This window comes from Paramisgurnus dabryanus, chromosome 4 (assembly GCF_030506205.2).
Source record: "Paramisgurnus dabryanus chromosome 4, PD_genome_1.1, whole genome shotgun sequence".
Lineage (NCBI taxonomy): Eukaryota > Metazoa > Chordata > Actinopteri > Cypriniformes > Cobitidae > Paramisgurnus > Paramisgurnus dabryanus.
The window spans coordinates 2,812,380-2,827,046 of record NC_133340.1 but is presented as its reverse complement, the minus strand read 5'-3'; the positions used below and the strand labels follow the sequence as shown (position 1 = coordinate 2,827,046).

At 38.2% G+C, this 14,667-nt stretch overlaps 1 protein-coding gene across 6 annotated transcripts in view; it reads right to left on the bottom strand.

Annotated features, from left to right (window-relative positions):
- The window catches only part of LOC135760578 (intersectin-1-like), a 67,358-nt gene that overhangs the window by 41,933 nt on the left and 10,758 nt on the right, over window positions 1–14,667 (bottom strand). For all 6 annotated transcript variants that reach the window (XM_065274596.1, XM_065274598.1, XM_065274597.1 and 3 more), the window contains exons 2-10: window positions 8,794–8,857; window positions 7,827–7,922; window positions 2,396–2,459; window positions 2,026–2,186; window positions 1,735–1,920; window positions 1,573–1,651; window positions 1,384–1,493; window positions 1,088–1,151; window positions 193–330 (exon numbers count right to left, since the gene is read on the bottom strand). In XM_065274596.1, coding sequence (XP_065130668.1) covers window positions 193–330; window positions 1,088–1,151; window positions 1,384–1,493; window positions 1,573–1,651; window positions 1,735–1,920; window positions 2,026–2,186; window positions 2,396–2,459; window positions 7,827–7,922; window positions 8,794–8,821 — 926 coding nt within the window. In that variant the 5' untranslated portion in view covers window positions 8,822–8,857. The remainder of the gene's footprint in view (window positions 1–192; window positions 331–1,087; window positions 1,152–1,383; window positions 1,494–1,572; window positions 1,652–1,734; window positions 1,921–2,025; window positions 2,187–2,395; window positions 2,460–7,826; window positions 7,923–8,793; window positions 8,858–14,667) is intronic.

Here is a 14,667-nt window from a genome sequence, read left to right as displayed (position 1 = left end):
GGACAATGCTCTCATTTTCCCTTCCCCAAAAAACACATTTCAAGTCAACATCTTTACAAAATTTTGCAATTATCTGTTTTACAGGGTATATGCGATGAACAAGCTTAAATGATACCTCCCTATTTTTATTGGTGATACAAAGAAAATGTACTTGCATGAGCATAGTTGTGTGGGATTGGTGGGGTGTCTTACCTAAATGTCGGAGGTATGAAGTCAGGAGCCAGTAAAGGAGGGAGGGGCAGACCGGACATGGCCATGTCAATCAAATGCATGGCCAAAATAAATTCCTCTGCCGTCAACTTCCCATCCTGGTCTATGTCTGACAGGTTCCTATGTTAAAAAAGAGGCAGAGCATGTTAGAAAGTCAAAGGCAAAGTAAAAAAACAACAATACGACACTAACTCTAAATGTATACACTGATACATAATCTCTTAAGCCCTTTTCACACAGACATTACGGAAAATGCATCCAGGTTTTGTCCGGGATCGTTTGATTTTTGGTTCATTCACACTACCAATGATATTCTGGAATCTGTGCGTGCATTCACACAGATGCCGAAAGCTATGTTTAAAGTCCTGCCCTTGGTAGGTTTTTTTCTCCGCAGCGTCTACATTTAGCTTATTATCTGTTATATCTCTCTTTTTAGAAACCATGCGCATTTGTTTATGATAAGATTAGAAAGGACTGTGTGACGCGCTTTTCTAGTATGGTGCTGAATGATCTCAGCTTCAGCGCGGATAGTGACAAGCTCCCTCCAGTTACAATCCAGTTTGCAGACATTTCTCGTGAATGTTAATCTGCATGTAAATCCATTGTTTTAAGAGCTAAACCATAACTTCATGTTGCGATGACACGCTCCTCACTACGGCACACCCCTTACAGCATTGTTTTGCGTCTTGTTCACACAGAAAGCTTTCCGGGAATGATACTAGGACCTCTTTACTGGAGCATTTACGGGATGTGTTTGTGTTCACACAAAAACCTCTCTGCCAATTCTCTGAAAATGTTCTCGGAGCAAAGGTCTTAAAGTTTTGTTGGGGTGTTAAATGACAAAGTAAACACAATAGGATTGATGTTGTGTCCTCACCAGATGGTGGCCAGCTGTCCCTGTGGTAGACTGGACTGCATAAGAATTGTTCTGGCCTGTGGACCTGTTGTGGGAAAACAGAGAGAAAAAACAGAAGTGAAAAAAGTCTAAGTACTGACTCAGCAGCCTTTGTTTCCTCTTAAAATTACTGAATAATCACTGTCAGGCATTACTGGCCTAAATCAAACAAGCCTGCCCCTTAAGTGTTTAAGATATTCTGGTCACAACTCGAGCCCAAACTTTCATTAATATTTAATGACATGGAGCAAGGTGTCTCTGTGTGACGGACGTCATACCTGTGAGATATCCGCTCATCATTTTGTCGTGGCTGTTGAACAGCTGGCGGTACTTAAGCCGAGAGGACTGAGGCACGGCCCAGTCGGTGGGCGGTGGAGCTGCCGGAGCACTAAAGAGAGAGAAAGACAGATAATGTGTGTGCAATCCATCTCTCAAGTATCTGTGAATGTTGCAGTGCATTTGTTTACCTAGGTGCCTCCACAGACTGGCCTTTCTGTAGTTTGATGCTGGAACGGTTGAACGAAGCAGTTTTGTTGAGTGCAGCAGCTGAAATACAAAGACACAGACACTTCGTGTTAAAGTAAACAATCTGCGTAAGGTCTAAATAAGCATGCGTGTTTGGTCTTTACCTGAATGGGAAAGTCCAGGTATGGGTTGTATCATAGCAGGTGCACCGTTTGCCAGAGATGAAACCGGAGGGGTCACAGATGCTACCAACGGAGGAGACACGCCCACTCCTCCTGGCACCCCCACGGGCAGGGGTGGCAAGGGCATTGACGGTGGCAGGCCTGGTATTGGTCCCATACTGGGCATCCCTGCAATCAGAAATTACAGGTTAACGTTCAGCAATGTGGTTTAGTCTCATATGGACTAAAACATATTCTTAATCAAGACATTATTATGTAAAAAAGGGTGCTCACCAAAAGGGGGCTGTGGTGGTATGGAGAGCGGCTGCTGCTTCATGGAGGGGGGCAACGATGGGGGGAGTGGGTGACCCTGTAGCTTAAGCTTAATCAGCTTCATGGCGATAGAAAATTCGTGCATGTCCATCTTTCCGTCGTTGTTCATGTCGGCTAAAGCCCTGTGAAACGGTGCACAACTTAAATTATATTTCTCAAAGTAATTATATATCAAACAACATTTTATTGTCTGTTATTATCCAAATAGCTACACAATCATTTCCAGGACACAGCTGCAATATTACGCATTAATTAATGAACAGTAGCACATACTGGATTATGAAAGCAGTCTGGATTATATAGTGAAATAGATTATAAAAGAATTGTGTACCATATTTGGGCCAAGATGGGAGCAGGTAAACCTGACTGTAGAAAGAAATTCCTAGCCTGGTCACCTAGAGAAAGACAAAGTGAGAGAGAGGCTTTATGTATATATCAAAACTCAGAAAAAAACAGAAGTAATGCTCAAAATGAATAATGTGTAAAAATAGATTGACACAAAAAAAAAACTGTAATTGTTTTATTATTCTTGTAAGACACTGGGTTACGTTATCTATTTAAACTGAACTGTCTTCAATCATGTGGGGCTTACTGACCACACTTGAGTGACACAGAAACAGAAGTGCTGGCATCTGTGCACAGCGGTTCTGTCAGTTACATCTTGCATAAGTACAAAAAGCTGAGTCAGTCTGCTCACACTGTCTGTTATCTAACCATTAAGCAGGCTTCCTGCCTTTACGACAGTCGTTTCTGTTATATGCTACAAAACGTTAGATCCTATTTTCTTAACTCATTCACCGCCAGGCTTTTTTTTTAAAGTCCTTCCCGGAAAATGTTCTTCTAAAATATATAAACATATAAATATAGCAAATGAAAGAACAGACCCTCTGCTTTTAAACAATAAACAACAAAAAAAAGAAAAAACATTTTGTCCCATCTATATATTATTTTTCTCTGCTTATAAACTCTTTAAAATGGGTTTTTTTCTTCAAAAATATAAACTTTTTAGTAGTGATCCACCGATGTATCGGCCGCCGATATTTATCGGCCGATTTTTGATTAATTTGAAACCATTGGCATATCGGTAACAGCACGAGAAAGGCCGATACAGATTTTTATTAATTAACCGCATAAAGGCAATGAGTTGCATGTCTGTTGCATAATCCAGCATTTTTAACAATAATTATCAAAATAATTAAATACTTCCCAAAACAAAATAAGTTAATATAAATATAATATAATATAAATATAAAATATAGTATAATATAAAGTATAAATAATAGTTTGTGTCAGACGTGCGATGAGGGAAAAAAAAAATCACGTAGTTAATCACGCGAGATTACTCATTCACGTGATCTAGAGTATTTCGGGAAAATGTTTGCAGTCTGGGCTTTCTTCAAAATCTCAGATAAAGACAAAAAAAAAAATCGCCATTTGCAACGAGTGTTCTGCAGAAATATCAAGAGGAGGTAGTATTGTACACAAGTGTTTAATATCTGTATCGGTATCGGCCAGAAGTTGTCTGTTTAAATCGGTATCGGTCCAAAAAAAAAAAAAATCCTATCGGTGCATCCCTACTTTTAGGGCTGCACGATTTGGGTAATTTTTCCCATTGCGGTTATTGATGCTAACATTGCGATGTGCGATTGCGATTATAATAAATGGTATCATGAGTCAACTTGATGGGTTTTAAGGAAAATCCACACACAGTTTAGTGATAATGCTAAAATGTGTATTTGTAAAACTAGAAATGTTTTCGTATTGCCACGTGATGTAGCAACTGCTCAGTGTAAGTAATCCTAAATTCAAAATACCGCCATACAACAGACGTAGGTTTTTTTCAGCTACCAGATCACTGTCAATCTCCTCTGCATCCATATTCGCTTTGGTATTTCTGCGCTGCGCACACACAAGTAACAACGCACGCCACACACGTGCATGCCACACGTGCACTGCCTTTTTTGTTCGTTTTTCTTTCTTTTTTTAAACAGCAAGAAAAATAACTGTTATCAGAAGGTTTGTGTTAACAAGTCCACACATTTATTTATTTAATATAATTGCAACATTTTGCTGTCATATAATCGCACAGGCTGACATCGCGATTGCGATGCGATTAATTGTGCAGCACTACCTACTTTTTAGCAAAAATTGCTTTTGTGAAGGAATTTTGTTAGAGTTCAGATTCAGAACGATTATCAAAACATACACAGAGTGTAAAGTAATAAATCATTTTCTTAAATTTGTTTATAAATTGGGTAAGTGCGGATTTACAGTTGTACACGCCCTAGAGAGTATATAAAATTACCCTACTTGGGGGCTGCTCTTATTGCAAAGAAATACAAATTTAAATGTTTTGGTGATTTCTAGTAAACATAACTGAAAGTCTCCCTGGGGGAAAAACTGTTTTTATTGTTGTTTATATGTCTATGTGGTGTTTTAATAGGTTTTAAAACAAGCCATGTGCAAATTCTTTGCTAAGTATTTTCTCAATAAAATTGGAGACAGTCTTATTCCTGTGGTTTAAAATCAACTTGGTTTCCAATGTTTACAGACATGTAACCAATCACAACAACACAGCTGAATGCGAGTATCAGCGGTTCGAGTTATAGATATTTTTGTATGGATGCGGCATAGACTTGGTGCTGATACAATTTCAGGGTGAGTGCTGTAACCGGTTAACATCAGTGCTTAACTCTTTCCCCCCCAAGCATTTAAAAAAAAAATTTGCAATCCAGCACCAGCATTTTTCATAATTTTTACAAAAGTTTAATGCCTTCCAAAAATGTTCTTCTTGAAATTTATCAACATACAATATATCAAATGAAGAAACAGACCCTCTGCTTTCAAAACAAACAAATACAAAAAAAATTCATTCTACCTTCATTAGTTCTTTTTTATCACCTCTCAATTATGGGTTGGTTTCTTCAAAAACACCAAGTTTTGAGCAAAAAGCTGAGATTAGGGATGCTTAACGATTAATCGCGATTAATCGTTAGCAGAATAAAAGTTTTTGTTTATCATATATGTGTGTGAACTGTGTATAATAACTTTGTATAAATAAATGTACACACATGCATGTATATGTTTTAGAAATGTTTACATGTGTATATACATTTGTATATTTATGTATAATTTATATAATATATAAATATAAATACTTAATATATACATTTTTTTCTTAAAATTATACATGAATGTGTTTATATATACATATATAAAAAAATATTCTGCTAACGATTAATCGCGATTAATTGTTTAGCATCCCTAGCTAAGATAATTGCATTTTTGTGACTTTTGATAGAGATCAGATGCAGAACGATCCTCAAAACTTACATGGACAAACAGCTGTTAGCCCTAAGGCCATACTTCCGGGTTTTATTAGTTGTTCAACCTGGTGGATAACAGCGGTATTGCAGAAAGCCGGAAATACTTGATTCCATTGGCAGGGAAGCGGTTTCTCTTAATTGATGAGTTAACTCGTCAATAGCGCGGAAAGAGTTAAAGATTAGTGCTGCAAACGCGCAGTTCACGTATGCATTGTGTGAAACCGAACTTAGCACTTACACGTCTAAAAATTCAGAATATAGCATCTACTTACATTATAAATATATCTACATATAGTGCAAACAAGTGGAGGTGGGGACTCATTTGCATATTCATATCTGTACAGTCCGAGCTGTGAGATTGAGCAGAGGCGGGGGCTAATTCGCATATTCATAGAGCCGCATATACTAAATGAGGCAAGGGTGTAGAGATACATTCAGGCTGGTTAATTCACCAAGTTTTGCAAATCCTTTTTATCTAAACTTTGGTCAGAAAAATAATCAAGCTAGCCAAGTCATGGCTATTCCGAACGAAGACAGTAAAAATATGATATGTCTCTGTGTGTTTTGTTCTCTGCTGTGTTAAAAGAGCACTTGTTAGGCTGGCATTATGGCTTTTTAACCTACCAACAAACTCTCTTTCTTTTGATAACAGGTGGCTTTCTCAACACATGCATGCTTTCAGAATGCATCAATCCCTTCAGAGCCAAAAACAGATTTCCCTCTCCATGCCTGCCTAACTGCGGCCCGCTCGCTCCTTCAGCCGCCCTTCAGTCAACACAAAGACGTTCTTTGAGATACACTGGTCAACAGGAAATCCTCAAGTACCATCTCTTCAGTAGACATCCACAGTCCAACTGGAACAAGGTTGCATCTTTTCATTGGCTGAGTGCATTTTCCTTGCACTAAACAGAAAAAACCCTAAGAAAATTTCATTTTTTATATTTGGGTTAGATTTTCCTGATATCCTGAGATACCTTAATCGTCTTTTCGTTAATTATATGTGTGGTCTTGCTGAGGAAATGTGATTTGTCAAACCTGGTCGAGTTCAAAAAATTTTAAATGGCGGCAAAAAAAGCAGCTGAAATTTTGATTTACGTTAGATTTCTCATAAGGATGAAATGCAAGATTACTTTGGCACATCAGTGTTTCTCCCTTGTAAAGGCTGATAAATGACTTTCACACAGGAGCACTGACAACCATCTGGAAATTTCTAAGACTGGTGAAATATCTTAGAGATGAGTCAGCTTTTTATGACAACAACAAACTAGTAAAACCTTTTACTAAAAACATGAACACCACTGCACAATATAGTAAAGCATTGAACTCTTCTAAAAATGCTACTGTATGTGGAAATCAACATGCCACACCCTGATCTTGCTTCTGTCTCTCTGTGAATGATTTCCTAACGATTTTGCAAACCATCTCGCATTATCTTGCCTTCAATCTTTGTATGTGCTGAAACATTCACCACCTGTTTGAAGAGAATCAGAAGTTGAACTCTGAAACGTCTGCGTCAAATGTAAACATTTACATAAGCGTTACAAGTTTGCTTTTCTTTCAAAATGCAAACGCTTGACTACAGGTCAAAAGCAAGGCTAGGATTCATCTGATATGAAGAGGAACTGATGCTGAACTGAGATCACCCAAGCAAATCTCTGAACAGATATGCAGTTCCACTTAACGCTTAAGTGCCTGATCTTAGATCAGTGCAAATTGATATCCATCCACTGTGGACAGAAAACAGGAAGTGGTATGCTTTTAATAGACTATCATTAGGAGAATCAATGTACTTGTATTTTTTATTAAAGAGGGGGTGTTTGGAGAGTAGGGTGATGTGAAACAAAAGCATGGTTTTGTTTTGCGTCCGCATGAATTTGTCTTAATTTGGCGAAAGTGACTTATCGCACCTCTGTCTGAAGTTGACGGTTGCAACAAATGATTCTGAATCAAATGATTTGTGAATCATCTAACAATTCAAAAATGTTTTAGATATCATCTGCACAAACATAGACTCTTAATCTTGCGTGGTCCCTTATGTTAACACGAAAACTGACAATCGAGTACGAAAAATACACAAAAACGTGCCCGGGATGGTTCGACTTTTGTTTTTTTCACAATGCAAATGTGCATTCACACACATGCCGTAAAGACAGTGGTCGTTGTTTCTCTGCTGCGTATGAAGTTTGCTTATTTTCTGTGATTTCTCTCTCGTGCGTGCATTTTTGTTTATGATAAGATCATAAAGTAGTGCATGACGTGCTGTTCTAGTATGCTGATGAATGAACTCTGCTTTAGGATGGATTTAAGGACAATGTTACTTGGTCCCCTTTACGGGACCGATCCTGGAACATTTACGGGACGTGTTTGTGTTCACACACAATTTTTCGAACATTTTCTTGGAGCAAAGTGCTGTGTATGGGGATTAGGTGTATTTACCTGTGATGAAGCCAGCAGGTGTGGGGGTCAAGCTGTGGAACTGTTGGTCATGTTTGGCTCTTTCGTCCACAGATATTACCCATGTATCCGACCCCCCTAGAGAAAGAAACGTAGACAGAAATAAACATCAGCACAATGCTTTAACCTTTGTTTAAGGTTCATCAGGACAGACCACACCTACAAAGCTTTGCTAAAACAAACTACTCTTATACTGTATGTGCTGAAAACAAATACATAAATATTCTCTTTAATAAAAATGTATATGTCAAAGAGCTCTATAATAAAGATGGTTCAGAGGTCATTGTGAGAAAGTTTTAGGGCAGGTAACAGAGAAATCTGCTCTACAGGATTATGTTAACTGGTTGCATATTATATCTTGCAAACATTTGGTTATCCGTTGTTAAAGCGAACATTGTTGCTGCAAAATTTGCAAACAAAAAAAAAATCACGAGGATAATGTTATCATAGATTGTTATGATTGTTTGACTTAAAATTTCTACATTTTTAAAATGTTGAACTAATTAACAAATCAGTTATTTGGCACACAGAAAGATGCTAAAATGTACATCATAAGAAAATTATGTTTTTTTCCTATTTTACATTAGTAACAGTGCCAGTTAAAATTGTCTGTACAAAGATTTCAATTGTTGAAAATTGTATGTAGATTCTCATCTATAAATCTCAAAAGAAACAAAAAACTCCAAAAAAACGCCTACGTAAAGGCCTGGAAACCAAAGCAACAATAGTTCTGTGAGGGCGTCCCTCTTTCATTCACTGATTCTTTCACTTATTCACTTGACTCACTTCAACTCTTCAATTCGCCATCCACACACACACACACACACACACACACACACACACACACACACACACACACACACACACACACACACACACACACACACACACACGCACACACGCACACACACACACACACGTGTCAGTCATGACATGCATCAGCTCTCACCTCCGAAGGGCGTGGGAAACTGGGCCATGGTTCAGTCCGTCAGCTGCCGTCAAGGCACAAACTCCTGTAAAACAACACAAAGAAACCTTGAGCTTTCATTCTTGCACTAATTTAACACCCTCGACATGAGAAAAGAACAAAACGAAACAAGGTTTTATTTCCCATTTTGTTTTAGCTATAATAATTCATGTTACAGAGTTTACAGGGGATGAATCATGGGATGAGTGTGCCAAAAAGTTCCTTCCCAGCCATCAAAAAACAAAACCACCGCATTTAATCATTCATTTGACTGTTAAATCGCCTGCTGTGAGCAATGCGCCCGTTACTACTAGGGGTGGCACGGTCCATGAAAAAAATCCGAACCGTTCGGTTCGCTTGTCTCGGTTCGGAGCGCGTGTGTACCGCACGGTTCAACGGTTCATGGCATGCGCAATGTAGTCTCATGCCCTGTATGTGACCTCAGATAGCGTGTTTCCCTTTCGCGCGAAAGAAGAGGTGACTCGTTTGGAGTATAAGTACTGCAGGTTATATTACGTGTAGAAATGGCAAGTGGGAGAGAAAAGGAAGTCTGCCCGCAGTTGGAGGATGCGCCAGCGTCGTATAAGTTTGGTGTGTGGAAACATATTTTTATTTCATGTTACTTATGATGACAGCGGAAATAAAACAACAGATTGAACTGCAGTCTATGGGTTGAATATTCTCCAACAGCCACAGGAGATCGCCTTCTCTCCGACCATTTATCTGAGGTACTGAACACAATGTTTTACGTCTTTTCATATTCAGCGCTATTTTTAGCCTTTCATTGATAAAATTAAAGCGGCTGATTTCCGCGTAGTTTCATTTTGCTAGCGTGTGAAAGTTGCGCGATCTTATTTCAGAAATTGCCCCTCAAAGTAATCAGGACAGAAGTGGTCAAAAGTGGACAAAAGAGACGGATTTAAATATTACAGGTGCAAAGGTTATGTTTCTCTCTCGTCCACATAAACTCTCAGTATTAAAGCAGCCTCTCAGTGATAAATCTAAGAGCTACACTGAAGTTGGCATTTTAATAAATGCAAGTTATCTTTGTGTGCTAAAAATGCACATAAAGTTTATGTAGATGGCAATACACATTCTCTTTTTTGCCAATTAAATGAAAAGCATGTTGAAATCATCAATGTCTTCTCTCTTGCTCTATCAAAATCTCATCTGGCTTTCCTCAGAGATGGTCCAATGTGCTTAAAGTCAAATTCAGTTTGTGCATGATTACATGATATAACTTTTTTAATGATGTATCCTAAATTATGGATAATTAATACATTAATAAGATAATACATTTCTGGCGTGTGAAAAATTTAAAGAAAAAATAACAACAAGAACCGTACTGAACCGTGAACCGTGACCATAGAACCGTGATACGAACCGAACCGAGGGTTTTGTGAACCGTGCCACCCCTAGTTACTACGCATAATCAACAGATCTCTGCTTAAAGGAATAGTCATTTTCAATATTAAACCATGTTATTACTAGGGATGCTCCGATCAGGGTTTTTGCAGGCCGATACCGATCACCGATTTGTTGTCTTCGTGATCGGCCGATACCAATGCCGATACCGATTTTTCAAGCTGATATGCAAGCTTTTTGATGACTGTTACTGTTAACATTTTTTCTAGATAAAGTAATAACACAGATGTTGCCTTTGTTGTATTACTTGCAGTAATTAGGTTTATTATTGTTTTAATAGAGAATCAAAAAATTAGCACAACAAATATTTCTTCTGCAAAGAGAAATTTAATATGCCTTTAAAAAGTCTTATGTCTGTTAAAAGTGATAAAAATAAAACTTTTCACAGTCTAAACTGTATGAATTAAACATACACGCATTCGTATGAAGTATAACAGTTCTTTAGTGAAGAGCAGAAAGTGATTTTATTGAGAGATGAATTAGGATACTGTAGCTTTAAGACGTGAGAGAGATCACTCTGCTCACGTGCACTGATGACTGAGACTTCTGTGTGTCCATGCGCCGGATGTACGCGGACGAGAGCAGCTGTGAGGAAAATGAAAGTTTAAACGCTCAAACTTTAAAACGCATGCAAATAATAAACTTTTGGCATGAGGATGCAATTATCCGCGATAGATGTGTGTTGTATACGCTGTTTAATGGGGATGTGAAGACGCGTCGCGCTGTTGATCAGATCGCGTCCTCATAGAAAATACGCTTATCTCTGCAAACGCAAAGAGAGAAATGCAAATCTGCATGTCACACACGAGCGATGGGTTATAAAAATGCTCGCATTGCGTAAAAATGGTCTCTAACTGCAGCCGCATTCAGGAGCCCTATGTTGACAAAGGTAAACAGAAAGATCGGTTTAGGAGATCGGCAAATTTAGCGAGGACCGATCGAGTCATTTAATGACGTTATCGGCCGATACCGATCGGCGGCCGATCGATCGGAGCATCCCTAGTTATTACCTTAACTAAGAAGAGTTGATACATCCATCTATCATCTTAGTGTGTGCACGTTAGCGTTGATAGCATTTAGCATCAATAGCATTTAGCTTAGCCCCATTCATTTAATGGTACCAAACAGAGATAAAGTTAGAAGGGACCAAACACATCAACGTTTTTCCTATTTAAGACGAGTAGTTATACGAGCAAGTTTGGTGGTACAAAATAAAACGTAGTGCTTTTCTAAGCGGATTTAAAAGAGGAACTATATTGTATGGCGGAATAGCACTTTTGGGAGTACTTTGACTCGGCTGAAAAATCCGCTCCCCTTCTCCCTCTCATAATGGGAGAGGGAGAGTGTTACTGCGCCGAGTTGAAGTACTCCCAAAAGTGCTATTCCCCAGTGCTTCTATCAACCTAGAACCATTCTCTGCAAATATGTAAAAAATGGGTATTTGAAATTTGGCTCCCCTTGTGATGTCAGAAGGGGATAATACCGCCCCTTAATCTGCACTATCCAACCACACCACTGCCATTTAGTGCAGATATCAACTCATTTGCATTTTAAAGGACACACCCAAAACGGCACATTTTTGCTCACACATACAATTTTAACTTGCTATAATAAATTATCTATATGCTATTTTGAGCTAAAAGTTCACAGACGTACTCTGGGGACATCAAAGATTTATTTGACATCTTTCAAAAGTCTTGTGAAATGTCCCCTTTAATATGAACTCACTGTAATCTGCATTGGAACATTCAGTTTAAGAACAACCCCAGTGTCACATAAAAAAACTGCTGACCCATCTTTTAACCGGAGGAAAAATTAGGCAAAAAAAAAAAAAGAGAGAAAATGAGCAAGATATTAAAAGGCCTCAGTCTGGGACCAGTTATGTCCCAGCTGTGTAAACCAACTGCTAGAGAACACGCATACACGCATACACACACAGTCTCCAGCAAAGACACTCAGGGACACCTTGCCCAAAGTATTTAAATCAATGCCAGACTGCTCGCCCCCTCTCTCTCCCCACCATTTTTCTATACTTTTTGCATGCTGGAATTCACTACTCTCTCAACGGGGTCCAATCACATTCAACACAGAAAGGGATTTTACTAATAAAGTATGCAGATACATAGATATACTAAACACCGGTGCTGGGACGATTAATCGCTATTCATACTAATAATACATGTCTGAAGGCGATGCTCCTGTATTATTGCTCTTTAATAAGTAGGAAGTCCTTAACAATATAAAATGACTGAGTTTTAGTCGTTTATAAGATGCATTTGAAAAGCAACATTTGCCAACAGTTTCACCATAATTCATTGAGAAGCATAGCAAGCATAATCGCACGATTAATCATTTCCGCCCTACTAAACACTGAACTGTTTGTTGTAGTGATTCATGGAGAGGAGGAAGTTAAACGTATGCCGCTACTTCTATGAACTGATCTTGTGACAAGCTAGCAAAAAGCAGGGCTGAAACCTGATGTGGAAATCCTGATGTTTCACACTTGCATCACTCCACCCAGGCCAATCAGATGGCTGCCTGTAGACTGACTAGCTTTGACGTTTTCCTGTGATACATTTTTTTGCTATGACATTTGAGGCAGTTTCGTTTAGAGAAAATTCATGACATGAAACAATCTTAAACTTATAACAAAATATACAATGATTTTCTGGAGGTTTGTAGCCTTATTTTTCTTAAGTTTGATTACTTGAAATTATGATAAATTAATATATTTCTAGCACCATCTGACAGCCCACAGTTTGAGAATAAATGCCTTTTTCGCCGAAAGTTGCTCATCAACACCGAAACATCTGAAAATGGTCACTTCCCTGTAACTTGTATGTGTAAACCATAATATGCTGCCTTTGACATGTGTCATTTAAGTCACATGCTTATTTACATTTGGCAATCTGGAGTATGTACAAACTTACATTATATTAGGAAACTTTTTCAAGTTTTTTTTACTAACATACCTTACAAAAAACATTAATGTGTACATCTACAAAACAATGGCATTGATATATTTTATGATATGTCTAATAAACTGTTTTCAGTTAGGACAGCTCAAACAAGCATTTTGGTCATAATGGGCTCGATTGCTCAAACGTGACCCTGATGATCGATGATAAAATGTATAATACATTTATGTTTTATCAAGGCTTAATATTATGTAGAGTGTGTCATTAAGAAAGCGCTTCAGTTTGTGTTTATTAACCCTTTAGTTTCACTTCATCATGCAGCTTTTCCTGTAAGAGGTTTCTATTTAAAAAAAAAAACATTTAATTCATTAATAATCTAGCACGTGTTCATTGTTCTGTCATAGTTTCTTCAAAATTAAGTTTTATTTGAGTTTTTATAAAAATATTTTCATTTTCACCATGACGTGTATGCCCCTCCCCTTCGATTGCCCCGTCCCCAGTTAATCAAGTACTTGTTCTTCAGACCTATGGATTAATCGAAATGAAAAACATTTTTTTTACATAAATGCACATCCTTAAAACGTAACACTCAGAAACGTCCATTTCCAGTCTCAGAATAATTGATTATTCCTCCAAATCGGTATCTTCGTCTGATACAGGCTCAAACATAAAGTCTACACACACACACAGAGCTACTGAACTGAACTGCACTGAGAAACAGCCAATCAGAGTAGAGCTCAACATTATTATTCATGACCCTTACAAATAAGGAAATAAAATACCATTTCATTCTAAAGGAAAATCCTATATAGCATTGTAAACGGACATTTAAAAACGTTTTTGGATAATTTTTGCACTTAATAAAGTCACATAGCTTCTATGTAGATATCAAAGAAAGAATTAAAAAATGTTAATAAATTCTTTGGCATCTTTAATCTAATTACTGCATTTGCTAAAATCTGTGTCAGTTGAAGGTCACTGGCTGCAGGGTGTGTTTGTGCTGAGTTTTAATCTGAAGCAGTGGGGTGTTCTCAAGATGGAAAACTAAGCCCTCCACAGTGACAGAGAGCCCAACTCAATAGTAAAAACATGCAGTTCCTCTGATTAAACAGGACACTGGTGACTCTTTCTCTCTCTCTCTCTCTCTCTCTCTGGCAGAGAGCAGTGTCAAACACTGCAGTTCTAGTAAGACTGTCACACAGTAGAACTGGACCTTGTTACGGGCGTACAAATGACCGTGACCATGTATGTCTTTGAGCATCTGACCTACTTTTCCTGTCACCCTTTTTCTGATCCTAATGAAGCTTTTTCTTCGGGACAATGCTCTCAAACACAAGTGTTCTGAATGAAAGCCCGGGAAGGGGAAACGCTCAGAGAACACAAACAAACCAGTGTTTTCGGAGGACCCGCACGTCTCTGTCAAGTTTGGTTATACTCTAGCCTCAGTAATCTTGACTCACTCTGATGAATTTGAACACACCCCGAAGAGGACGGACAAACTGTGGTGATTCAA